Consider the following 27,530-nt stretch of genomic DNA (forward strand, 5'->3'; position numbering starts at 1 on the left):
TAGAGGTGACAGTGTTTTGTTTTTGACAGGGCATTTTCTTATAAAGTAATGACCATCTTTAACTTTGTATGTCTTATTTTCTCAACCTATGTTTGTGTACATTTTAGGCTGTACAGGTACAATATGATTTGATTGTCTATGTAAAGCAAAGTGTATTTTCAGACACTGTGTAACCAAATTAGGCAGGTACAAAAACACAAGGATGTCCTAGATGGATAAATAATTTAATACTCCATTCTGTGTCTTCTCACCACAAATATAAATGATAAAAACATAGCTTGGTTGTAAACAGTGCCATATAGATCGTCTATTAAGAATCCCCTTCTAGTGCTTTTGCTGACTGAACCATGAGGCCAGTGCCGTGATACCTGGTAACAAACGGGATCCCGCAGGCCAAGTCTTTGACAAGCCGTGGACGTGGCTAGCAGACCGTGTCGTTTGTTCAGTAGTCTTACTGAGAGGTTTGAAGATACGGGCAGGTGAAGATTTGTGAGCACTCCCCCCAAAAAATACACAGTTCAGCCATGGGAGGGTTAAAAGCTACACAGATATGCAACCACCGCCGCGGCTCCCCTTCAGCATCCCACCAACTCCAGAATAACGGTAAGTCGACTCAGCCCAGGAGCGAAGAGGAATAGCAGGGAGCGTAGAACCAGCACATTAAATAACATTTAAAATTAAAGCTGTAAACGTGTTGAATACTCTGAAGCCTGTATCTCATCCCATCCTGCTTCAGATGCTAGTTGGCAGCTGGCTTTTCGTAGTCCTCCACTCCTGTGATAGTGGCCTTGCAGAAGAAGCAGTCTTTGTTGTTCATGAGATGCTGATTAATGCAAGCCCTGGAACAGAATAAAATAATTTGATGGATGTAAGGGATTGTCCAATAACAGCACTCATGGGGGGGGGGGTGCCGACCCTTAATTATATACAGGGTAAAATGTCAATCAAGATGAGAGAATGGCCATTTTACTTACTTGCAGGACTTGTGGGAGCAGGGCTTGAATACGGCAGAGATCGGGTGAGCATAGCAGATCGGGCACAGATCCTCCTCACTCGTTGGCTGAAAGAGAACATTTTACACGCATTGAGTCTGATGCGGCTGACCAAGGCAACACTGATACAGATGCATGGCTGTATGCTTAGTAGATAATTCCTATCCTGCACTGTTCCGCTTACATATCTGTTTGATCTGCACATATTACTTTAACATGTAGACTGGGCCACAGTCACACGTGTCTTCATTGCTCTCAGGGACACAACTACTAACCATAAAAGAGGTGAAAATGTACTATCTAAACAATTATACCTTACCCCAAAGTACAGAATCTGCACTTCTAAGTCACTAAGATGTTTTCATGCATCCCAATTACTACCCCCACTCTGTCCCAGTTAGCAACTCTGTGGGGTAAGGACAAGCGATAGGAGCATTAATAATGCAGGTCACTTCCCACTGCGAGGATCACATTCTGTGCAGAAAACTATTTTTGTGCAGATCTGCAGTAAACCGATCACTTTATCAGGATAAAAGGTCAGCACGTATCTCAAGTCAGAACAAAACACAGAACAAGTTACATAGGAGAGAGACAGCAGCAGGCCAAGTGCCCAATAACTACATACGACACTACACATGATCAGAACATTAACTGACAGACACACTAATGTATATGTAGGTATGTGCCAAGAACTAGAGACAACTCCCTCTCAACAACCAAAAAGAATTGTGTGTATATGTTATATTATATATTTATCATCTTTAATTTATATAGCGCCAGCAATTTACGCAGCTCTTAATCCAATACCTATATTCAAGGGGTACGACAAGACAAGAATTGTCAGACTAAGACAAACCGATACATTAGGTGGAGAGAGCTCTATACACACATACTGTATGTATAATTATATATATATATATACACACACACAGCTGATGTGGTCACCCTGCTCTGTGACTTTATGTGGTCTGCCGCTTTGTGGCTGCTGTTCCTAAACCTTCCCCTTTCCAATAACACCACTTACAGTCATCTGTGGAATCACTAGCAGGGATGAAATTTCACTAACTGACTTACTGGAAAGGTGTCATCCTATCACAGTACCAGGGCCCATATTTGTCACATTTGTAAATGCAGACTGCAGGGCTAGGTGTTGATTGTATACACCTGTGGCAATGGGTCTGATTGAAACACCTTAATTCAATTATTAAGAGGTGTGTCCCAATACTTTTGTCCATATAGTGTACATTATTGGCAAGGCATAGAAGTACCTGGATGGGCCCTTTCCAGGAGTCTCCCCTATGGTTTACAGAGGCATGGCAGAGAGAAAGGCAATGATTATAGTGAGCACCTGGCCTTTGTGGAAAACCTTTCCATTGTATATGACCCTGATTACCTAATATGTTTTGGTTGTGGAAAGGCTGGAGCTGAAGCTGCCTCCCCCGACCTTGGCCACACCATGGCACTCAGAAGCAGATTGTAACTATATGCCCAAATTCTGCATCTCCCTAAAAAGTCTTGTCACCAACACTGCACCAAAGCGTGGATAATGTACCTGGGTGGCAGCTGCTGCCTGCTTGGATTCTTCACTTAGATATGCCAGCATTTTGCCCACTTTGCTCAGTTCTTCCGTGCTGATATAATCCGTGTCTGAAAATAAAAAGGAAACTCCCATTGATATCTGCACGTGACAATCATCATCCTCAAGACACCCCATGTCCCAGTAGCTACAATTCCCTAAAGTACCGGTATATGTAACGAACGTGCGCGAAAAAATAAAAAAATGCATTTGCTCAAAGTGTGATTTATGAGCCAAAAGTAAATAATGGGATTGCTAAGAAAAAAGCGACCAGTAAACCTTAAACAGTGTTACTGTAGAGCATTTAAAATGACATTTTCATTATACCGCCAGAATTTTAGTGCATGCATAAATCAAGGAAGGCGGAGGGTTAAAGGTGGACTCCGCCCCTTCTGTGATATCACCAAATAGTATAGACCAACTGCAATGGAGACCAATTAACACAGCAGTCTCGTCCCCAAAATCGCACTTTTATTTTTTTTATGCACGTTGGAGTCCAGCTTGCAGAATCGGCATGAAAATTGGTGCATTCATTTTTTATTTTATATATATATATATATATATATATATATATATATATATATATATATATATACACACACACAAAGTTGTAAAAAAAATAAATGTATTTTTCTATTTTTCTCCTCCCCTGGCTGCTTTTACATAACTAATGCTTAATCATTAAAATATCTGCCAAGTACAGCTGCCGAGAAGTCAGTTGAAGCAGCCTACTGCTTATATGCTAGCAAAACACCGGCTTCTGTGTGATTGACTGCTGCTACTCTTTAATTAAAGCAGGAGTTCCACTGAGCTTGTGCAGTACGATCCCTGCCTTCCGTAGAGGCAGCCAGGAAGGAGTTAAATGAGGCAGAAGTCTCATTATCTTACTCCAATAACTAAAGAATCCATGCACCATTTTGCAGACAGTAAAGTGTTAAATGGACTCTAAATGGAATCAAAGAATTTTAAAGCACTTCTCCTTGATCAGTATAAATATGTGGAATAGTTACATGCGATAAATCTGTGTATAGTTATAGCTTTGTACACATGGATTAACCCCTTAAGGACAATGGGTTGTCCTTAAACCCATTAAAAACAATGCATTGTGAGCCCGTACATGTACGGCTTTGTCATGAAGGGGTAAATTTGTCGGGACATCTCTGCCACATGACTAGAGCAGAGACATGTATAGAACAGGAGACATGTATCAGGTTGTATCAGCGTTTTTCTGAACTGAAATAGATCTTACTATAAATAATCACATTAATAAAATATTATTCTCTATTGAATTTTGAGACGGACACTAAATCCTGTGGTTATGACAGAGGGATAGGGTATTCCTACATATCCCGGGATGAGGTTTTAGATATTTTTCATTTGCTATTGGATTCTCCTCACCGTCCTGTTTTCAAGGTGAAAAGGTTCTTCAGGAAAAAAAATGCATCGCTGGTCTATTGTAGCACAAAGGCAGATAATTCAAAGTGTTGTGCTGCGCAAATACTAAATCAGAGAACCAATGCTGAAAGACTAGAGAATATAGAATTGCCAAAGTACAAAACTTTTCACCCAGTTAAAAAGTGTTTATGTTCATTCAAAACAAGCTGTAAGTACTTTTTTCCGTAAACAAATCCACATTACTTACCTTTAGGAGAAGCTGCAGCTCCAGAACTGCAGCTCCAGAACTGCAGCCCACTTCCCCCTTGGTATGGTTGCCGAGCCACTTTTGGTTACTTAAAGCAATCAATGGCCAGATCGTGTTCATATTAAAAATCAATCAAAGCACTTTCTGTGCATGCCCAAGGGCGTTTTAAAAAAGCCCCTGGAACTCCTAAGCGAGCCAGCGGGTTGTGAATATAGCATGTGGACACTTTGGCAAGCAGGGAATGTGTTCGTCCTAATGCATCTCCCGCAAGCCGAGGAGATGGGGAGCAGCAAAAGAGGCAAATGCACAGAGGGAGATTCTGATAAATCGTTAATTTAAATGGGGCAGTGAGATATCACATGCAGTAAAGTGTATACGATGGCTGGAGTGTCCATTTAAAGTCCTGTTCGCATCCCAATAGTCAGACCAGTTACCTCCTTGTTTTACGGGATCCGGAACAGTAAATCTATAGAAAGAGGTACTTACAAGCCTGCAGGGAGAAGTGTTTTTTGTCAGGAGCGGTGGCAGCGGTACCCGTATTTGATGGTTCTGTCTCTCCCAGGAGGTACTGGATGGAGCGCAGCTGGAAGCATGGATCAGCCAGCAGGACACTTGTAGCTCTCGGAGTCCTAGAAAACAAAATAGGCCATTCAGGCACCAAATAGATTAGATGCAGAAACAGAACACAGTCAGGTCCTACATTCCAAACTTCAGTCTAAATCATAATTCTAATATGAGCAAATCGCATAGAAGTCAGCTTGGCTAGAGAAATCTCAGCAGCTTAGATAGCCATGGCTCTTAAAACTGCACTACATTACTTGCCAGGCCCTAACTTTGATTGGGTTTGTCAAGCCCTGATGTTGCAAATGTGCCGTATCAAAGCGGGGGGATACTGGACTAGTGCTGAGAAATGGAGTGCGAATGAAGAAGTCTGGGCTAGTGGATAGGAATGAAGAAGAAGAAGAAGAAGAAGGAGGAACTAGTGAGAGGGGGGGGGTGAGATTGAATAACACCGGAGGGGCACAGACGAGTGGAGCGGCGACACCGGAGGGGCACAGACGAGTGGACAATACTTGAGTAGTTACCGTATCTGTGCTTTCCTCATAAAAGGTCTATTTCAATAGAAGCAGTGAATGCTGCAATAGTAGTGTTAACAAATGATCAGATTGCATTTCTCACAGGGCCGCACTTTCACTCCAGCTCTAAAAGTAAGGAAAAAAAATCACACCCTTGGGACACCCAGCTCACATCTCTGTCCATTAATACCTCTCAGAGTGAGGTTGGGAGCGAGAGGGATAATGCTCACATTTCAGAAGCCTCTGGCTCGCAGCTCTTGCAGCCTGCACACCATACCTCCTCCTTAACCCTTCTGCAGAAAAGCAGCTAAAAAAGCATTTGTTCCCATATTCCGATCCTCCCCGTTAGGTCAAAAAACTACCAGAAAGTTGTGAATACCAACAAGATGCCCCCTTTCAACCAACCCACAGACAATACATTTAGATCCAGTCTAATCTTCATTATTACGATTGTTCATTATTCTTAACATGAGCGCGGCTGTACCAAGTGCAAATATTGCCCTGGATCATCCCTGAATGTAACTCGGCCTTACTAGAGCCCCCTTCATCGCTCTCAGACCGTTGCAGTTTAGTTGAAGGGCGAGGGTGCTGGAAATCTGCATCTATCATCACTTTCATATCTCAAGGACGGCACAAACCTCAACCCCACCGCAGAAATGCTAAACCTTTATAACTAGAACAGTGTTAGGCATTGGAAACCCACCCCAGAGCTGCATTGTATCTACTGGAGTTTCTATACGTACAGTCATATTCTGTGACTGCAGGACTCACGCCTTACATTACTTAAACAATACACTTCATCCACCCTTTAATTGCCCCATGATGGATAAGCGTTTGTTACAAGATCCATCCTCAGATTACTGTTTTGTCCTGACACAGTTTGGGATATTTTGGATCAGACAGCTTGTTTGACCGTGGAAATGCAACCTAAAGCCGTAGCTACTTCCCCAGTCGGTCTCATGGTTCTATTCCCACGCTTGGCTTTGGGATATTCAGAGAAGGGCCCTTGCCCTTTTCAGTTTCTATAAGAGGAAAACAGTAGCAAGAAATAGTAGCTGAGAACAGTCAGGGAGGGACTATCCTTTACAACTGAGCACTCCTCTACTCCAACGCAACCAATAGACATACGAAGAGAAACGAACAGGCATTCTCACGGAGAGGGAGGGAGACGGCTGGATCCAGCGCAGTCAGCCTCAATCCGATGAAACAGACTCCAGCACTGATTCAACTCTGCATTCAACAAGGATTCTAACGAATTCTGAGGTTATGTGAACAGAATGAATGTATTTGTACCTTCCTTTCTGCTAAAGAATCACTGATTTCAAGGAAATGCTTCAGATCTCTGAAGCCTACAGGAATACAGAAGTGTGTGACGTCTACACCTTTGATACACAGCTTACAGGTAACACCATAAGGCATTGCATGCGGTGCTTAACCATCTACTGGATGACGGACTCGCAAGCTCTTAGGATTTGATTACCGAATCAGCGGATGCAACATATACATCTATTTGGGTTAAGCTAATGCTATTTTGCACACCTCGCTAAGCGATAAACTCTTCACATCATGTTAGCCTGTCTCTTGCAAAGTGAATGGAATGAGAAAATGCTATTACTCTTCATCATGGGACTGGCTGCTGAAGGCTCTGTGGGATGCCCTAAATCTTGTATTTGTGCGTCTGACCTTCTTAGTTGCGTGAGAAAGGATCTTAAACAAGTGCCACCAAATCTGCCTGCCGCCTCTGTAAGCCTGGACCTCAGCCACAACAGTATCAGCCAGCTACACAATAACTGGCTCTTTGGACTTCCGCGCATACACATCCTACGGCTCAGTCATAACCACATCAGATGGCTTCCTTCTCGTGCTTTCCACAACGCTACCATGCTACAACATCTAGATCTCTCTTTCAATTATTTGCAGGGGATTCAGGAAGAACTATTTGAGCACCTTAACAATCTTGAGGAACTACTTCTATACAAAAACAGCATTACCCGTGTAGATTATGGTGCCTTCATCCACTTGAGCAACATTCAAAAAATCTACCTAAGCTGGAACAATCTGACAAATTTTTCATTCAATGCCATGCAAAACTTCACCAACCCCAACCTCCGCACTCTGGATCTCTCATCCAACCAGTTTCTGAAACTCCCTGTGGAAGAAGTGTCCTCCCTACCGGCATTTATAAAAAATGGTCTATACTTGCACAACAACCCACTAACCTGTCACTGCTCCCTCTTTGCCCTCTTTATCCATTGGGATCACCGTGGCTTTTTATCAGTGGTTGACTTCTATAAACAACACACTTGCCGCTATATGGGGCGCCCCAATGTTGTAGTGCAAATCCTTCAAGCCCAGAAAGGGTTGGACAATTGTTCAGTGGAAAGGTTGTACAGGTTACCTGAAGCTGGTCTGAGGGTTCTTGTTGGGAAGCATGTCATGATAACATGCAATACGAGCTTGCCCCTGGAAAACACCACATACATGTGGATTACACCAACGTATGATTTCATTATGCCCCCTGGGAACAGCAATCAAAGTTTACGAATCCACCAAAACGGTAGCTTGGAAATCAGCAAGGCACAAACGTGGAACTCTGGAATTTACGTGTGTATTGCAGTAAATAGGAGGCTTAGCTATAATTCCACTCACGAGGTCAATGTCTCTGTGCATTACCCCAAACATGATGCCGAATCTTTTAATACCGGTATAACAACTCTTCTGGGCTGCGTGGTCAGCCTAGTATTGGTCTTCATTTATCTCTACATGACTCCCTGCCGTTGCTTCCCCTGCTGCATCAAGCCCCCGCAGCCCCATAGCCCTCCACATGAAAGCAGCGGCCAGTCTACCTTATGTGGAACCCCACCAGCCACAGAGGTACCCAACAACCGTAAGGCCAGCCGACATGTGGTCTTTCTGGAACCAATCAAAGAGAGGAGATGGGAAAAGAAACCAAAAGTTCTACAGCTCAAGATAGACTCTGACTCCTCCAGCTCTGTGTTTTCAGACAGCCCCATTGTGTATACATAAACTAATGAACCGATTGTATTAAAACCTTACTAGGATTTTTTGATATCTTCGTTATTTTGCCTGTACATATTTAGTGACTTCGGAGGAATGTTATTCGCATGGAGCATGCCTGCAGAACCAACATAACTACGCCACTTAAATGTTGACATGTTTATTATTAAAAGCCCACTTGTACTTTATACTAAATTGGGTTAATAGATAATTGTGGAATTCCGGAATCGTTGTTGTCATTCAATAGCAATGTCAGACTATAGTACTGAAGAGCAATCCCGAAGTCCGGTTAACCATCGCAGTGCAAAGTATTATACAAACGATTGCAGTGAAATACCGTAGTTTTGGCTATACCTGTAGATCATCATATTTCATTAAATGACAGTTTCAACATCGTTCATTTCAAGGAAACAAAGTCTGGGGTTAATTTCCAACAACTCATTAAGATCGTCTTTTAAATATGATAAAGCACGTAGGAAAGCGGTAAGGTAACGGTGCAGCCTCATGCTATGTTTGCGGGTAAAAGCTGCCTTTTTCCCATCAAATTACCCCTGTGGAGTTTTGTATTTTCTGGAAAACATAGCTCTATATCCCCCCTGCCCCCCCATTCCAGTCCTTAATGTCTATAGCATGCGGAAACAAAGTAATGAAGGGTATATGAGGTGAGATCAGAGCTGTGGGGGAGCAGGAACTCCCCCAGGGACTAAAACTTAATGCAAAATCACTTTAGCACTTAAAAGGCCGGGCCACGGCACGCTCATGTGTTAGCGGATTCATGCTGACGTGTCACAAGTTTATAGATGGAAATACAGACAGATCAAGCAACCCCATTCTGACGGCAGGTAAAGTGTCCTGTACCTACCTAACTGCTCAATGTCAGTAGGGGGCATCGATTAAACTCCATTCATACAATGACCGATCAATGACATTAATACAAAGGACAGTGTACAATTATCTTATGCATACAATTCATCCATGTTACTCTGCCTTACAGAGTTTAGACAGCATTGAAGGGAATGTTGGGCAGTATTGAGTTTAGTCGTCAAAACCTATAAAACTATATACAAAACTATACAGAATCTGCCATAATGTGACTTGAAATCAGGTCATCATTGAAGCATGTAAATGAAGTGGAAGACTGACTTTAATCAACCGTGAATAATAGGTGTATTTTTGTAACTGTTCCATATGATAGACAGATATAAATATATATATATATTTGTACAGCAGTGAGTACATAAAAGCCATTGCAGAAGTGACATTGTTTAAAAATAATTTATATATTATATATTATATATATATATATATATATATATATTATAATTTGCCCAGAAATGAGAAAACATGTGCATATTTTAACAGTATTTCTATACATAATGAAGAGCATCCTCAGCAAGGCGGGCAGAGCATGCCCTACTTAATTGCATCACTAAATCAGGATTAATTAAATATGCATTGTACAGGGCTGGGTACTTTTTTGCTCATCATCACCGCTCCTTTACAAGTACACCGTAGAGTTGAACGTTATCTCATCCACAAATCCAGTTGTGTGAATTACACAGGGATAAAAGTTTAAAAAGTAAAATGCATGCAAATAATATGATTTTTCTGCGTTGAACACATTATTGCACATGTATGTAAATATTTGCATCTTACATACATAAACATCCAATTACCACAATGAGTGAAGATGAACACATATGATGGATGCATGGCATTAACAGTTATAGAAGTTACCTGCTGATATAAAATATACCAGACAAGTATATTTAAGGAGGGGCAGTAATTATTTAGCCCCCTGATGTTGCCCTATTCTAGTTGCTCAGAGTGTTTGGTGGTTATGATTGTATCTCGGCATTCTACAGCCTTTAGTCCAGTAATGCATGTTTACAGCAAATCAAAAGAAAAATGACACGCATAACCATCAACAAACTCACAATAAAAAGTCTTGGCAACACTCAGCCGGCTATTCCATATTTCAGCTTCCATTGCAAATGATTATAGGTATGCAATAGCAATTTGGATTGATTTGGTATCAAAAAAATGCACAAAATTCTTAAGACGGAATAGACTAACGTGTACCCTTGATAACCCATGAAACCTTCATTACAGGACGGAGAAGGTCATCGGTTCTAGTGAGACTAAAATGTCATATTACTGCAGAATGTACACATTTTAGCACACCATGTTTACATCAGAGCTGCCCTATCAGTCACAGTATGAAACACTTAACCCCTTCAGCCTAATTAAAAAGTAAGTCAATATAAGTGCTATTGCGTTTATTTTCCTTAGCACTGCATAAGGGTCAAAATTCTTTTAAACAGGGAAGTCAGGAAAGGGTGAATAGCCTTCATTTATTCTATTTTCAGTGGGCTTTTGTTATCTTATATTTTAAATATATTAAAATGATCCATGTAGTTATTATTCATTAATACATACTAGAGATTATTTTGCCTGGACCTGGCATTCTAGTGTGTGCATTTTTTAAGCAAAGAAAGAAAGAAAGAAAAAGAAAGAAAGAAAGAAAGAAATGTGAGCACGCATAGGAGGTCAGCTAAGCAAAAGCAGAAGGGAATAAAAATTCAGATTCTAATTTAAAAAAAAAAAATGAAGGATGCACCAACTCGCTGGAGTCTATACATCCGTGGCAATATATTAGGGGCTTCAGTGTCCTTTTAGGTTTTTATTCTAGAAGACCGATACTACTTACATATATAAAATTAATTAAGCTGTTTATTACATATTAATTGATGCCCGGTCTTGGAAATCAACAAAGATATTGTGTGTTTGCATTGTGTTTATTTTAGAGAGGATACCTGCTAAGACATGTCAATCAATGCAAGTGTTCTATAATGAAATGATTGCGACTATATGATGTTTCCCTAGAAAATAGTGAAAAAGATACTCTTGGGGATGACATCATTATGCTGTTTGGCGTCAAACATATCGTAAATGTATTCCGAAAATTCCTGAACTTACCCCTGGGAGTCGCTGTCAATCAGAAGACGTACTAGGATTCCCGTCACAGCAACCAGGATGGGGTAATGGTCCACGCTCTCTAACCCTACATGTGAAATAGGAGAAAGCTCAAGAAGGGGTAGAAAGCACAACAACCAAAGTCACAGCGCTATTAACAGGTTAACAGGTTGTGCGCTTCTCACTTCAGAGTCTGATGACTAACCTGGAAGTCGGAGATTGACCACTCTGTCAAACAGGTTCCTCTCAGCGGTCACTCGATTTAGCACCTGATTAAGGAGCTGTCAATACAAAGAAAATTACAATTTTAATGTTTTATAGTTAAAAAGAGCAGTTTTGTGGCCAAAACTGTATTTTATGCATGGACTTCAGAGCATTTTATTGTACGCAGATTGTTGCATACATGGAGCTATTGTGTCCCATTGGAGAACTCCTCTGTCCAACTCGATAGGAAACAGGAAGCATTAGTATGTATATCTCTTGCACATGCTCAGTTACCCCCACTGAAGCAAATAAGGCAGCAGACAATTGCTTTGGGACCTCTACTGAGCGCGTGCAAGAAGTGTTCAGCGGCGGGAGAAAACAAAATCACCATTTTCTAACTTCAATAAACAAAGAATGCCTACATTGCTTTGCATGCAATAAAATGGACTTCAATAGGAATTTATCATGTAAACAGGGGCAGGAGCGCACCTTTAACCCCTTAATGACAAGACTGCTTCTTACTCGTAGTATACTTTGGGACAAAAGTTAACATTTTTGCGGTGTTGCTGTTTAACTGTAATTTTCTTCTCCCGCACACACATTATATATAGTGGGGGGTTTTTCCCAGGACAAGCAGGGCTTTCTTTAGATACCATTATTTTTATCATATCATCTAAATTACTATAAAAAATAAAATATGGTGACTCTCACTTTTATTTGAAAATATTTTACTCATCTGCAAAAAATAATGAAAAAACCTGCTAAATAGATTCTACTATTTGTCCTAAGTTTAGAAATGCCCAATGTTTTTACTTTTTTTTGCAAGTTATCGGGCAATAAATACAAGTAGCGTTTTCCTACTTTAAAACCATTTTGTTACAAATCTGGTCATTCTGCCCCATGGGCTATTTGGGAGATCTTTGAAGCTGCCCAATGCAATTTACCCCATCAAATCATATTTTTGAAAAATATACACCCCTGGAAATCTCTGGTATTTTAACCTTTTCCATGCACACATCTTACCACCAGCCTTTATTGCATTTTGCTGTAGTATTTTCTTGTGTGGTTTTTCCCCACATACGTTCTACTTCAGGAATGAACTTACCACTCCTGGTATATGTCACTGTCGAACTGTCACCTCAATATGTGTTCAGTAAAATCTCCTGAGTACACTGATACCCCCCATGTATGGGTTTGTTGGGTTATTTGGGAGGTAAAAGCCGACCTTTGTGAGGTGTGCATGTTTTGGAATTTGTACAACTGGTCAGTCTGTGCCCATGTCCTATTTTTGGGACATCTTTGAAGCCGGCCAATTCGATTTACCCCATCAAATCATACATTTTTTTAGAACTAAAAAATATTGTAACTCTTCCCATGCGACAATGTTCGTTAAGATATAACGCTAATTGTAGGACTTGCTCAAAAAAAAAAAAAATTATATATTATATATATATATACATATACCTGCTGTATACCGGGGCAGCGGGTTGACGTCCACACGATCCGCGTAGACAACTTACTGTCAGAGATCAGAGTTCCCCGCACCGGTGCCGGGGAACTCTGATCTCTGACATCCGGGGAAGGTCTGCGCGATGGACGCAGACAACCCCCGCTGCTAGCCACACCTCCTTCTGGCTGCAGCGGGAGACAGAAGGAAGACTGCTGCCCCGGTATACAGCAAGAAAATTGGAAGCACCGGTAAGTGTGTGTGTGTGTGGGGGGGGGTGTTAAATGGGGGCATAGGGCATTTCTGGAGGCAGAGTGCTCTATGAAATGCCTTTTAACCCCCTGAACGCCACTCTGCCTCCTGAAATGCCTTATACCTCCCTATATGCCACTCTGCCCCATAATATGCCTTTTAACCCCTTAAATGCCAGAGTGGCATATAGGGGTATAAGGCATTTCTGGAGGCAGAGTGGCACATAGGGGGTTAAAAGGCATATCATGGGCCACAGTGCCATATTGGAGTGGCAAGCCTGGGGGCAGATGTGTGTAACTGGGGGGGCAGGTTGGAAAATACAAGGAAATAAAAACAAAAAAATATTTTTCTCAATCATAGCTTTTATTAAAAAATGTAAGAGTTTACATGAATTAACATTTACTGGTAAAACTTTTTTCCTATAGGGTCGTCTTATATTCAGGCTTTTTCTTTTTTTCCTAAATTAATATTCAGAATTTTGGGGGGTCGTCTTATAATATAGCGGTATATATATATATATATATATATATATATATATATATATATATATATATATACACACACACACACACATATATACATATACACATATACACACATACATACATACATACATACACACACCGTATTGGCTCGAATATAGGCCGCACTTTTTTCCCCCACTTTAAGTCTTTAAAGTGGGGGTGCGGCCTATATTCGGGGTCTAGTGCCCGACGCCCGGGACATGCAGTTCCGGCCGCCGAGCAGGCAGCTGGGTTAGGATACAGATCCCCCGCAGCGGTGCAGGGGACCCGTATCCTACTCTCTGATACGCTCAGACAGCCTCCCCTGCCAGCACTTCCCACGGGGGGAGTGCTGGCACGGGAGATTGTCTAAGCGCATCGTGCAGACGTTCACCGGCAGCGGTGACCGTCCACACGATGCGTTTTACCTCTGCCCCCAAGACTTACCAGAGCAGACTCCCGGGTGTCTTGCAATATGCGTATACAACTTCCGGAAGTTGTATACGCATATTGCGTAGATGTCCCCCGCCGGCCCCGCAAGACACCCAGGAGTCTGCTCTGGTAAGTCGGGGGGGGGGCAGAGTGGCAGCATATCTCGGGGGGGAGGAGGAGGAGGATAGTGGCAGCATATCTCGGGGGGAGGAGGACAGTGGCAGCATATCTCGGGGGGGGCCAGTGGCAGCATATCTCGGGGGGGGGGCCAGTGGCAGCATATCTCGGGGGGGGTGCTTTAAAAAAGCACCAAACTTTTAGGGTTCGGCCTATACACGGGGGCGGCCTATATCTTTTTACATATTGCCATTTTTTTTTGTGTGAACTCTTTGGTGTGTCAGTTGGTGCTGCCATCTTGTGAGTTGCTCTTCGAAACAATCACAAGGTGATTGAGGTAGGGGGGTTGTGTACGGGCTTTGTCATGAAGGGGTCAAAAAGGAAACTCCAATATGCAATGTTAAAACTGCATGTGCCACTGACAGAGAAAGCATTAAGCAAAAAGGTGGCCTCCTGAAACCAGAGTGTTCCATGAAACTTTCTAGTAAACAACCAATATTGCTAGCAACTCAGAAATAAATAGAGAAGAAGATGCACTGTACCTGTGCCAGGCGTCGAAGCAGCAGCTCAGAAGAAGAGCGACTCCAGTCCAGGAAAATTTCAGGGACCAATGTAACCGTCATTTCCAGGACCCGCAGAAGACTGACAGATAAGTCAAAACAGGTGGCACAAACTTTCAATTGCCTGCTGTCAACAAAGTTCCTTTCTAATCGCTCAGCAGCTTGTTGGATCTGGAAAGTGAAAGGAAGACAATGCAGTGAAAAGTTCCGTCTGGTAAAAAAGACTTCCCCTTCTCTATGCAGTCAAAACACTCTACTTTGCAATACAATGCAAAACTTCAACAATTTGCATGTCCCTTTGACCAAGGATGACCACAATACAGCTAGCTTCCAATCCCCTGTTCTTGCAAAACATGTATCTTTAAGATATGAATATCATACCTGTAGTGGCCATTTTTCATATGATCTAAAGCTCCACCACTGGCTTCCCCATCCCATACAGCCCTGTAACCCTCTTAACTTCCATACACCTTTCCATTTCCCGTCCCGCACCTACCTCCTGAATCATGCCGATGAACTCAGAGAATGCCCAATTGAGTTGGTTCAAGACACTGTTCAGAAAGCTTGAAGCCAGTTCTGGGTCTTTCCTGAGCAGGTCTGCCATGTGGCTCTGCAGGAGGGTGGAGGGACATGGTTCTGTGAAACAAAATAGATTTATTACACAATGACACCGAACGTCAAACACCTCCAAGTTTGGCCAAAAAAACAAAACTGTCTCTACTCACTCTGAAGGCTCGGTAGGTTGGCATCCTCGGGTTTTGTTTTCAATAGATGTGGAAGCCTTGTATATCTGTAACCAAACCCACAGCCCTGAGGCAACAAAAATTGGACAGGGTGATTTAGAAGCATTGTTCACAATGTATACAGAGCAAATACAGAAATGTGTCTGGCTACCGTAAAATATCATGCCGAGTCCATTTGATTCATCTGTCTGATCATTACAAAGTTATACCAACAACTAAAATAAAAAGTGTAGATCACTTCATTAAAGTATTAGATAAAAATGTTTTTAATAAAAAAAAAAAATCTAGTTTTTGCATAAAATGTTTTCAGAAAACTACATATTAGTTGTGTGCTCTATCTATATGTATTGTATTAAGCGTTGCAGATTGTTGGCACTATATAAATAATTACTACATTAATTTTAAATCTTTTACTGCCTCGTGTATTACTCACCCTCCAGAGCCTCACAAGGATCCAGTTTGTCTGGGCCCAAGGTCTTTGCTCATAAGGGGCCAGCAGGTTCTTCATCATACTAATCTGTCTGAAAAACAGAACGCAAAAGATAATTTAGAATGTGATGTTCAAACCTGAATTACAAAATATACTATAAGTACTTCCAGTAAGTAATTTTAAAAGTTACAAAGAAACAGGCTACCACCATCACTAAATATATGACTACTCGCTTTATTAGATTGCACATACAAAAGGAATACATTTTTGACAATAGTGAATACACAGATAGGCTTACAAAGAGACTCTTGAGAGGTTTTGCATAGTATGGCGACCATTTCACATCAACATACTGTGCAAAACTTTAAAATCCAACTCTTGACTCTACTATATGGATGTATTGGAAAGGGGTGACCATACTCACTGGTCTTCTGAGATCCTCTCAACAGCACGTAAGGAATGAGGATAACAAACGTAGCTGGCTAGAGCTTGCATTAGGGAATCCTTAATGTCTGGAGTGAAAGAGGAAAATGACAAAGACATTATAGCATGGACGAATAGACAACCATGTTCAAGAACTGGTGGTAAGAGTCTGCTTAAAACTTAAGTGAAGAAAAATAGTTTGCATAGAATAGAAAAAAAAAAGTTAAAAGTTCCCAGAAAAGAACAAACCAAACAAAATGACGAAAGTAGGATCATGTGGGAAAATAAAGGGATTCAAATGTACAAAATGCATTAAATCTAAAATTAATTGGCTGTGATTCTGTGGCTCATTAGGCTGTAGATTCTTGGGATGAGACACTAACATTTAACTTACTCACCAGTTCCTACAATCCTTGAATCAGCAAAGTGTTTGGCCAGAATGGCGGCCAGTCGTGTCAGTGTCTCTTCATAGCCTAAACGGGAACAAAAAAGGCTTTTCATTTTCCATTAAGACCATTCAAGTGTATAAGATGTGTAGGTAGAATGAACCTTACAAACCGCTGACACGGGACAGCGCTAACCTCCTCGAGTGGCATACCTGGGAGTTCTTCCATGCTGCTGACGGGGCTGAAGTAATTCTTGAGAGCATTGTAGCTGTTCATGGCCACGTTAAGGTAGAATTCAGGCATGAAGGCAAACAGGGATCCTGTGCGGTCAGAATGCTCGATACTGCGCAGGCACACCTGCAGGAGCCAGTAAATGTCTTGCATCTTCTCCTGCCAAGTGTAACAAAAAGTAGTACCTGCCTTGAGTCTCTTGCATGCCGGTACAAAAACTGATCATCATAATTTCCACTAAACAAAACGGATAAATTAACTGCAGTTTTAATACAATATTGTTGAAAGCCAGTGAAGGCTGGGATGGACTCCCCTGCTGCTGAGTGAGAGCAACAACATACATGGCAGAATTTTTTCTAGCACAACATACAGATAATTTGTACAATTTATTAAGATACTTTTAATGGATTCTTTTTTAAAAGTAAAATATAAAACAAGTAATCTGGAGCCAAAACATTAAACACACGTGTATGTGTAATACAGATTGGAGTCCTCCTCACCTTAGAGTAGACCGTAACATTAATCCATGCCAGACGCCTGCTCAGATGATTAAGCTTTTCAGAGAATACTTGTTGGCTTTTCAACAATTCTTCCATTATATCTGTCCTCTGGAAGGAGATAAGATGCTTGAACAGTAGACTCTAACCAAGCAATACCGGTCTGTACCTTCAAGCAGCACAAAAATAGTTATAGTATCCAAGTTCTACTTTTCTGCTTCTGGTCAGTGTTGACCTGTCCCATGTGGTGCTAGAAGCTTGTGCAATTATGTCACCAGACTCATCATATTCCTACATCTGATTCACGTTTATATATTTTTTTTTTAATTATTGCAGTATACTTACCCTCTTTGGACAACGCTTTATCTTTTCCTCCGTGTCTTTTAGCGCCAAAGCATATTCAGTAACATCATCTGACACACCAACCATCTGCAGAAGAACATGGATTTTTTTCATTTGACTTGTTCATGAAGTTTAAAGAGGCGTACGCCTGGACTTTAGCCGTTTAGATATTGTACACTGCCCATGGTTTTAACTAGATGTATTAGATCTTAATATCAAAAAGTGACATCAAAGGACACTGTTGCCATAACAGATTTTAGTATTTGCTCAATTATAAGATGACTATTATTATAAGATGGCCCCCCAATATTTAAATATTAATTTACAATAAAGAAAAAAGAATGAATATAAGACTACACTATAGGAAGATGGTTTTACTAGTAAATATTAATTCACATGTACATTATTTAATAAAAACTATGATTAAGAAAAATTTTTGTTTTTATTTCCTTTTATTTGCCAACCTGCCTCCCAGTTATGCACATCTGCCTCATGGCTTGCTATTCTGCCCCCAGATATGCCTTATAGATCCCTATTTACCACTCTACCCACCAGAAATGCCTTATTCCCCATTTGCCATTCTGCCCCCAGATACGCCGTATTCCCCCCGACTTACCGATGCATCCCTAGACTTGTCCCCGTGCTCCAGACTGCCTGGTATCAAGCGGGGGCAGCCGGTGGACGTCTTCAGACAACCTCCGCTGCTACCCGTGACTTCTGCCAGGGCTTCTATGGCTGAGGACCGGAAGGTCACATCACGCCGGTGCTCCATCATAGAAGCCATGGAGGAAGTGTCGGGAAGCAGCCGAGGTTGTCTGTCTGTATCGCGGAGACGTTCACCGACTGCCAGAGGGGAGGATCCATGTCATCTGCAGCGCTGCGGGGGGGGTCCTCCTCTCTGGCAGCCAATGAACGCCTGCTACTGGCCGGGAGCTCCGCCGGGGCTTCCATGGTGGAGCACCGGAAAGCCATGTCACCCGGGCAATTCATCATAGAAGCACCGGCCAGCAGCAGAGGTTTTCTGCGCAAGTCATGCAGACGTCCACCGGCTGCCAGAGAGGAGGATCCAGGTCCCCTGGATCTTAGTCTTGTAGTCAGACCCCTATTTGAGGTGTGACGATCTCTAATGTAAGACGAAGGGTATTTTTCAGAGCATTTGCTCTGAAAAAAACCTTGTCTTATAATCAAGCAAATACGGTAATTAAATCTACCTATATTGTGTGCTTCTTGTCCAACAATTAGTATAATTGTTTTGAAGATTACACACACATTTTGGTTTTGTGCTGCCATAGGCCAGACTAAACTCGTACGTCCTCTAATTTAATAAGCCCCACCACAGATGCTCAAATTAATTGCAACACGTGGTCAGTCGATGATGTGAGCATGATGTGTGTAGCAGCAACCACTGTTACTGTTCAAGACTTTGCCTTTTGAGATATATTTTACTATATAAATATATCAAGTGTATAGTACTGTCAAAAGTAGGACTTGGGGGAAATAAACAGGTGTTTTAATGATTCCCATTTTGGGTTTCTTAAAAAATTCTAAAAGCGGCTGGCACATTTAGGATCACTGCAGACCTCAAGTAAAATCTAAATAAATAAATCTAAAATCTATTGTATGGGCATAGTTTTCCAAATAAACAATGTTTGTATAATACTGTGTTTTTATGTTGTTGGTGCTCACCATTCATCTGTTGGAGCGAACTAAAAAGTACCAAATAAATTCCGTACAGCTTCCGGAAGCATTACCTTTCCTAGTTGCTGGTGTACACTGAGGTTATACATCATCACTGCTCCATCCAGGATCTCCAGCAGGGAATTCTCAGTGATTCCATGATCTGGCTCCTCTGGAGGTCTTCCAAGCAACAGCCCCTCATTGGCATTGTGACCCTCAACTATAGGGATTCAAAATAATCACCACAAAGATCACTCAGGCAGACAATTACTGATATTAATCAAGAAAACAATTCCATTCTCTGCGTTGGATTGTTAATTACTTTTTGGGACTTGCTATTAAACAGGTTATTTCTGTATTTTGAGACAACATCAACATTATGCCAACTTACAGGACTACTGCATACTTCACTTACAGAATTGTGTATCGACATTCTAGTGGGAGTTTGGGGAGGGCTACTAAAATGGTGAATGGTTTGCAGATTACTAAGGGATCTCAATATGTATAGCTTGGAGGAGGGGGAATAATAGAAACCTTCAAATATGTAAAGCGATTTAACAAAGATCAGGTAGGAAATTAACTTCAAAAGGAGGAGAATAAGTTAGAATAACAGAATGTAGTTTTACTTTATGAAGAGAATAGAAACATACAACACTACTTCTGCTAGGAGGCTGTTCCATGCATCTACTATATAGTTAGGGAATTTAACACTCATTGGATTGGCTACGGTGACTCTAAGATGAGGCCAGAGACTGATTACGGTTGAAGTCTACATCAGCAAAAATGTGCAGAGTAGTTCTAACCGGCTGTCAAATCCTGCTTCAAAGACAGCTGTTGACACTTTCCTGTTCCCTCATTTCCCATGCTACTGAATACATAGATGGAGAACAATTTTAACAGAGTATTAAAAACATGATTGTTCCAAGGAATCAAAACCCTTTCCCTGCTACATTATAATATTTACTTTTTATATCCCACTATTGACTGCTTCCATACTCACTGTCATTCTCTGTGCGCTGCTCAACACACAAACTCCGAACCTTGACCTTGTCTGGCACTCCAATGGGCCTCCGTGGGTTCATCAGACTAACAGCTGCTGTGCTTAGGAAACGGTTGGCTCTCCCCAGCGTCGGGGAGCTCAGCCAGCTGGGTCGGGCAAGTGCACCACCAATGGCCAGCGCAGCACTTGACCTCTAAGAAAGAGAAATATGTTGCATAGTAAACAGAAAGAGAGGCTGTAGGAACAAACAATGCAACAGGTACAGTTTGTACACGTCAGAGCTGCATCGTCTATTTCGCTTCTCCTAGGTTACCTGCGCTGTTGTACTAGTTGACTCATCCTCCTCCTCTAAATCATCCATGGTGGCCGCCTGCAGCTCTGAGGGGTCAATCAGAATATTTGCCTTGGATGCCAGGTCATCTGCCAAGGAAAATAGACACAAGGTCATGAGGTACAGTAGTGAGATTCGTTTCAGAAAGCTACAGCCCAAAACTTTCACCCTGCCATGTACACCACACCCTAGAAAACTTAGAATCCACACCTTTCAAGGTTTTCCGCAGATGAGAAAGCAGACCTCCAAGTCTTTGCAGATCGAAATAATCCACCTTTCCATTGTAGAAAAGCTGAGGGGGCACATATGCTTCTATAGGAACAATTAGAAAAGGCAGACAGGTGAGCACGGTACACAAAAAAGCTGCTGAATATGCTACTAATTAGGGCTGCAACTAACGATTATTTTAATACTCGATTAGTTGGCCGATTATTTTTTCGATTAATCGGATTTAAAAAAAATGCGAATTTTTTATTTAAAATAATGTAATAAAAAACGTACAATTTACACTTTCATCTCTTTGTCGCAATGGCCTCTCTCTATTCACCTTCTTATTTTACTGACATAATAATAAAAGCTACAAGAACCCAAACACAGTGTTTCTCAAACTAAGTTTTAATACAAAGTTATTAGTAAATATTAATTCATATGATAACTATTTTTCATATTTAATAAAAACTATGAGAAAAAAGCCATGTTTATATATTTTATTTACCAAACTGAGCCCCAGTTATGCACATCTGACCCCCAGCTTGCCACTCTGCCCCCAGATATGCCTTATACCTCTTATATGCCAGATTCCACTGTGCCCCCTGATATGCCTTATACTCCTTATATGCAACTGAGCCCCCTGATATACCTTTTACCCCCAGATATGTCTTATGCCCCCCTGATATGCCTAATATCGATATGCCTTATACCCCCAATATGCCACTGTGCCCCCTGATATGCCTTATAACTTCCAATACGCCACTCGCCCCCATTTATGCCTTATACCTCCCTATATGCCACTGTGCACCCTGATATGCCACTCCGCCCCCCATAAATGCCCTGCACCACCCTGAAATTCATTATACTCCCTGATTCACCACTCTGCCTCCCCAAGATATGCTACTCTGAAATTCATTATGCCCCCCCATACACCACTCTACCTCCCTGAAATTCTTTACACCCCCATACACCACTCTGCTACCCTGAAATTCATTATACCCCCCATACACCACTATAACTCACCCATACACCACTCTGCCTCCATCCCCCCTCCCATACACCACTCTGCCTCCTCCCCCATCCCATACACCACTCTGCCTCCTCCCCCATCCCATACACCACTCTGCCTCCATCCCCCCTCCCATACACCACTCTGCCTCCTCCCCCATCCCATACACCACTCTGCCTCCTCCCCCATCCCATACACCACTCTGCCTCCTCCCCCATCCCATACACCACTCTGCCTCCTCCCCCATCCCATACACCACTCTGCCTCCATCCCCCCTCCCATACACCACTCTGCCTCCTCCCCCATCCCATACACCACTCTGCCTCCTCCCCATCCCATACACCACTCTGCCTCCAATCCCCCCTCCCATACACGACTCTGCCTCCCCCCCCCATACACCACTCTGCCTCTCTCCCCCCTCCCATACACCACTCTGCCTCTCTCCCCCCTCCCATACACCACTCTGCCTCTCTCCCCCCTCCCATACACCACTCTGCCTCTCTCCCCCCTCCCATACACCACTCTGCCTCTCTCCCCCCTCCCATACACCACTCTGCCTCTCTCCCCCCTCCCATACACCCCTCTGCCTCTCTCCCCCCTCCCATACACCCCTCTGCCTCTCTCCCCCCTCCCATACACCCCTCTGCCTCTCTCCAGACTCCCTGGTGTTTTGTGAACCTCCATTGCTGACAGGCACTTTCACTGCAGCTTCATAGAAGCCTCAGCGTAAGTGAAGGGCAGTAACGGAGGATGTCTGTGCACATCGCGCAGACCCCCACCAGCTGACAGAGAGGATGATCCTCTGCAGGAGACCTCAATTCTCTGTCAGCCGGTGGGGGTCTACATCATGTGATGCTATCACTGCATCGTAGGAGCGGAAGTGGAGGGGAGAGGCGGAAGTTGTCTGTGCGCATCGCACGGACACCCACCGGCTGACAGTGAGGGGAATCCAGGTCCCCTGCAGCGTCACGGGGGATCTGGATTCTAGTGTTATAATCCGATCTCTGTTTGAGGTCGGATTATATAAGGAGAGGAGTTTTTCAGAGCATTTGCTCTGAAAAAACCTCTTTTTATAAATCGATAAAAATCGATTCAACTAATCGATAATGAAAATCGTTGTGAAAGATTTTCATTATCGATTTTATCGATTAGTTGTTTGAGCCCTACTACTAATGCACAAAATAAACTAACCAAAACAATAATACAACCGCTGGAAAGTTCTGTTCACAGGAAAGTGTAAAACTATGTAATAAAGAGGTTGACCAATAGCTCAAGTGTCATAGCAGTAAAAAGGAACAATCCTTTCATGTGCCACACAGAAAAAAAAACAACAATTTCCTGAAGTTTTATGATAGACCTTTAATAAAGTTTTATAACCAATTCACTGGATTTTATTTCACCTTCGGAAATGATGTCTACTTTGGAAGGAAGTGGGAAATTGTGAAGCATAGCTTGTAAATCCTAGTTGTAGTCTTGTAAAGCATGTCGTCATAGATAGGGTTTTGCACATGACCATAATAGTTTTTTTTTAGTATCTCCAAGATATAGGTAGGAGAGGAAAGGCACTCTGAAAGTTATTCACTTAGTTGTAGCAAAGTATCCAGCTCTACAAGATGCTTGGTTCTGCATCTTTATGAATGAAAGTCATGTGCGTCAATGGTTGTGTAAATAAGCATTTCCCTTACCTTCACTGCTACGGGCTGAGGGGTTCCTTATCTCGTATTCATCCCAGCAGGACCTGAGTGCGCTGATCAGGCGGTGCAGGAAACACACCATGTATTCCGGTGGGCACAGCACCGTTGGATTCTAAAGAAGAGTGTGACGTTACAAAACATGCAGTCATCTATCGGGTCAACACAGAAACCATCACATAATGGAGCATGTACTTTCAACCAACTGGAGTTTTGTATTAAAGCAGTGTTTTTCCAAGAATCTACCACTGAGGCTTGTTACCCAATGTGATTTATATAAACTCTTCAGTAAACATTTCAGATTTAGTTCACAGTTTCATTTAGAAAGAACTGCCGCCGAACATCAGGCAACAGGTGGAAGGTCTGGTGCCAACAATCCCCAAAGTGGGCTCCTTCCAAAATACACAAAGAGGGAAAACACGGAAGACCCATAATGTCAGGCATTGGAACCCTTACAGAAAATATATCTGTCTGGGCAGAAAAATCCTTAAACCCTTAATTAAGGGATCACCCTGTTACCTCCAAGATACCACCGGTCCAAACTTGCCAACATTCGCACAGTTCATGATGGCACCATTCTTGCTACCATGGATGAATAATCCCCCTACACCAACATTCCCTATTGTGACGGTATAGCAGCATGCCGCAAATACCCGGCGCAGGAGAACCTAGGAATGGAACCCATAACAAAAACTAATAAAGTTTATACTCAACCACAACTACTCCATAGTTGGACAGGACTTTTACATCCAAAGAATGGGGACTGCAATGGGCACACAAATGGCACCACAATATGCCAATCTGTTCATGACCATACTGGAGGAGGACTACATCACCACCTCTCACATCAAACCACTAGTGTAAAAACTGATGGTTTTCCTACTGTAACCAACAAATAGACCAAACTACCTGAAACACAACTGTTTTCCATCCCAAACATACCAAAACCTCAATAATCTAAAGTAAAGCCATCAGATATAACCTGTTCGGATTCTACAGACCAGGATAAACTCCATAATCTCAGGAAGGAGTTCATCAACTATGGGTACAGTGTAAAAATCAAAGACTCTCGTAGAGAAAACCTTCTGAGACACCAGAAGCCAAAATAAAAAGAGATCAAGTGCCATTAGTGGTAACCTACAATCCACAAATGGAAGCAAGATCGAGGAAACTACAAGCAACCCCACACACATGCAATGGATTGTGGGGCCCACCCTTCACACAGAATACATACTAATGCCAGGCTTACACTTGCACCACAAAGAATGGCTGTTTTACGTGGAAACTAGGGCTGAAACAACGAATCGATAAAATCGATAATAATCGATAACGGAAATAGTTGTCGACGATTTCCGTTATCGATTAATCGAGTGATCGATTAGTTGTTGGAGCACTCGGCTCCTTTTACTTACCTCCGCGAGCGTTCCCCGCTTCCGCTACACGCGCCTTCTTTTAGTTGCGGTTCGCTCTGTGCGAGTGGCTCCGTTCGCACAGAGCGGTTCGCGGGGGTGGGGGTGGGGTTTCAGGGGATGCAGGGCAGAGTGGGGGTGGGGGGGGCAGGCCAGGGTAGGAGACTGAGTGCAGGGCAGGGTGGGGGTGGGGATGCAGGGCAGGGTGTGAGTGTGGGGGCAGGGCAGGAGACTGGGTGCAGGGCAGAGTGGGGGTGGGGGTGCAGGGCAGAGTTGGAGACTGGGTGCAGGGTGTGAGTGTGGGGGCAGGGCAGAGTTGGAGACTGGGTGCAGGGGCACAGTGCAAAGTGCCAGTGCTGGGTGCAAAGTGCCAGGGCTGGGTGCAAAGTGCCAGGGCCGGGTGCAAAGTGCCAGGGCCGGGTGCAAAGTGCCAGGGCCGGGTGCAAAGTGCCAGGGCCGGGTGCAAAGTACCAGGGCCGGGTGCAAAGTGCCAGGGCCGGGTGCAAAGTGCCAGGGCCGGGTGCAAAGTGCCAGGGCCGGGTGCAAAGTGCCAGGGCCGGGTGCAAAGTGCCAGGGCCGGGTGCAAAGTGCCAGGGCCGGGTGCAAAGTGCCAGGGCCGGGTGCAAAGTGCCAGGGCTGGGTGCAAAGTTCTGGGTGCAAAGTTCTGGGTGCAAAGTGCTGGGTGCAAAGTGCTGGGTGCAAAGTGCCAGGGCTGGGTGCAAAGTGCCAGGGCTGGGTGCAAAGTGCCGGGTGCAAAGTGCTGGGTGCAAAGTGCCAGGGCTGGGTGCAAAGTGCTGGGTGCAAAGTGCCAGGGCTGGGTGCAAAGTGCTGGGTGCAAAGTGCCAGGGCTGGGTGCAAAGTGCCAGGGCTGGGTGCAAAGTGCCGGGTGCAAAGTGCTGGGTGCAAAGTGCCAGGGCTGGGTGCAAAGTGCTGGGTGCAAAGTGCCAGGGCTGGGGCAAAGTGCCGGGTGCAAAGTGCCAGGGGTGGGGCAAAGTGCTGGGTGCAAAGTGCCAGGGCTGGGTGCAAAGTGCTGGGTGCAAAGTTTCTTGAACAGTAATAGTCCACCTCTTTTCAGAATGTTTGGGGTTATTTTGTTTCATAAATATTGTGTTTGGGTTTTTGTACTTTGAAAATATTGTTTTTTTATTACATCATAACAAAATAAGAATGTTAATGTAAATTTTAAGTTGTTTTTTAACATCCAGTTCATTAAATTATTTTAAACAAAAAATTTGCATATTGTTTTTTTTTATCCGATTAATCGAAAAAATAATCGGCCAACTAATCGATTATTAAAATAATCGTTAGTTGCAGCCCTAGTGGAAACCATCCAAGGTTGCGTACCTCATTACGCGTGTGAAATGCCCAACAGCGGTGTATGTGGGAGAAACAGGACAAGCACTACACAAACGGTTCAATTCCCACAGACATACCATCAACCAGAAAAAAATATATTCATCCCATTTATAATCTTCTCACAAATACTGAATTAATACAGCCAACTTATTACAGTCAATAAATGGTATCATTTTAACTATATTTTTCTCCTTTCTTAGGTACGCTTGCCTCATTACAAACCCCACCATGCCCAGACGGCGACTTTGAATGCGTTTTCAGAGAATTGCTAGCTGAATCAAAATTGTTACCCGTGAACTGGTATATTTTTTCATCTTGGGATGCTACAGTCCCCTTTGGGTTTTAAGATGGTGCACAGATGGGCTAGAACCAAGAGATGAGTAATCACAATCTATTAGACAGCGGTCATTTAGACAACAACTCACCCCTCTGTTGCTAGCGTTTTCCTGCAGGAACTTTCTGAACTTATTTAGAAGGATGTACCTGGATGCTTCACCCTGTGGGAAATAAAATAATATTAGGGATACATATCTGTGAAATACTTTGAATAACTAAAGCACTGAAAGTGCTCACTAAGATTGTAAAGGACATTTAAACCCAGAAGAAAAAACTAAAAACTGTGAGGCTAGAAATACCCCACTTAGCCAGCAAACCAAATCATCATTTATTAGACCAAAATTTCTGTCTTCACTTTGCCAATTTCTTTGCTCTTTGATTCCACTACATTTATGGAGTCATTATTCCAAAGTTTTGCACATAGCACAATTTATTAACATGTTTGGCACCTTTTCAGTACGGTTTTACTGCTATTTTCTAGGTTTGTGATCCATGTGCTTCTTTACAAAATTATGTGGCCCTCATTGTTTCCATGTGTGATTCCAAAGTTTCATATTCTGTGTCACAGAAGTGTACCTTATCCTGCTGTCTCAATAAACCCTATCCTCATTAACTTATTTCCCAGAGTTTGTAATCATGCATTCACTCACTACCCCTTACATTC

General features: G+C 42.7%; 2 protein-coding genes across 2 annotated transcripts in view; one reads left to right on the top strand and one right to left on the bottom strand.

Annotated features, from left to right (window-relative positions):
• Positions 1-739: 739 nt before the first annotated feature.
• Positions 740-27,530, bottom strand: part of LOC149285364 (E3 ubiquitin-protein ligase RNF123-like) — a 39,078-nt gene continuing 12,287 nt past the window's right edge. The window contains exons 18-38 of the mRNA XM_089495402.1: positions 26,956-27,027; positions 23,760-23,880; positions 21,066-21,167; positions 20,838-20,944; positions 20,525-20,717; positions 19,599-19,744; positions 17,851-17,934; positions 17,509-17,616; positions 16,990-17,167; positions 16,790-16,864; positions 16,393-16,480; positions 15,972-16,059; positions 15,521-15,605; positions 15,292-15,431; positions 14,778-14,966; positions 11,486-11,561; positions 11,284-11,368; positions 4,697-4,839; positions 2,545-2,639; positions 975-1,060; positions 740-839 (exon numbers count right to left, since the gene is read on the bottom strand). Coding sequence (XP_089351528.1) covers positions 740-839; positions 975-1,060; positions 2,545-2,639; positions 4,697-4,839; positions 11,284-11,368; positions 11,486-11,561; positions 14,778-14,966; positions 15,292-15,431; positions 15,521-15,605; positions 15,972-16,059; positions 16,393-16,480; positions 16,790-16,864; positions 16,990-17,167; positions 17,509-17,616; positions 17,851-17,934; positions 19,599-19,744; positions 20,525-20,717; positions 20,838-20,944; positions 21,066-21,167; positions 23,760-23,880; positions 26,956-27,027 — 2,361 coding nt within the window. The remainder of the gene's footprint in view (positions 840-974; positions 1,061-2,544; positions 2,640-4,696; positions 4,840-11,283; positions 11,369-11,485; positions 11,562-14,777; positions 14,967-15,291; positions 15,432-15,520; positions 15,606-15,971; positions 16,060-16,392; positions 16,481-16,789; positions 16,865-16,989; positions 17,168-17,508; positions 17,617-17,850; positions 17,935-19,598; positions 19,745-20,524; positions 20,718-20,837; positions 20,945-21,065; positions 21,168-23,759; positions 23,881-26,955; positions 27,028-27,530) is intronic.
• LOC149285365 (amphoterin-induced protein 3-like) lies at positions 6,910-8,313 on the top strand. Its single transcript, XM_089495452.1, has one exon. The coding sequence runs from the start codon at positions 6,910-6,912 to the stop codon at positions 8,311-8,313; it is 1,404 nt and encodes a 467-aa protein (XP_089351578.1).

The sequence above is a fragment of the Sceloporus occidentalis genome, unplaced genomic scaffold (assembly GCF_023333645.1).
Source record: "Sceloporus occidentalis isolate IW3139 unplaced genomic scaffold, rSceOcc1.0.p SCAF_79, whole genome shotgun sequence".
Lineage (NCBI taxonomy): Eukaryota > Metazoa > Chordata > Lepidosauria > Squamata > Phrynosomatidae > Sceloporus > Sceloporus occidentalis.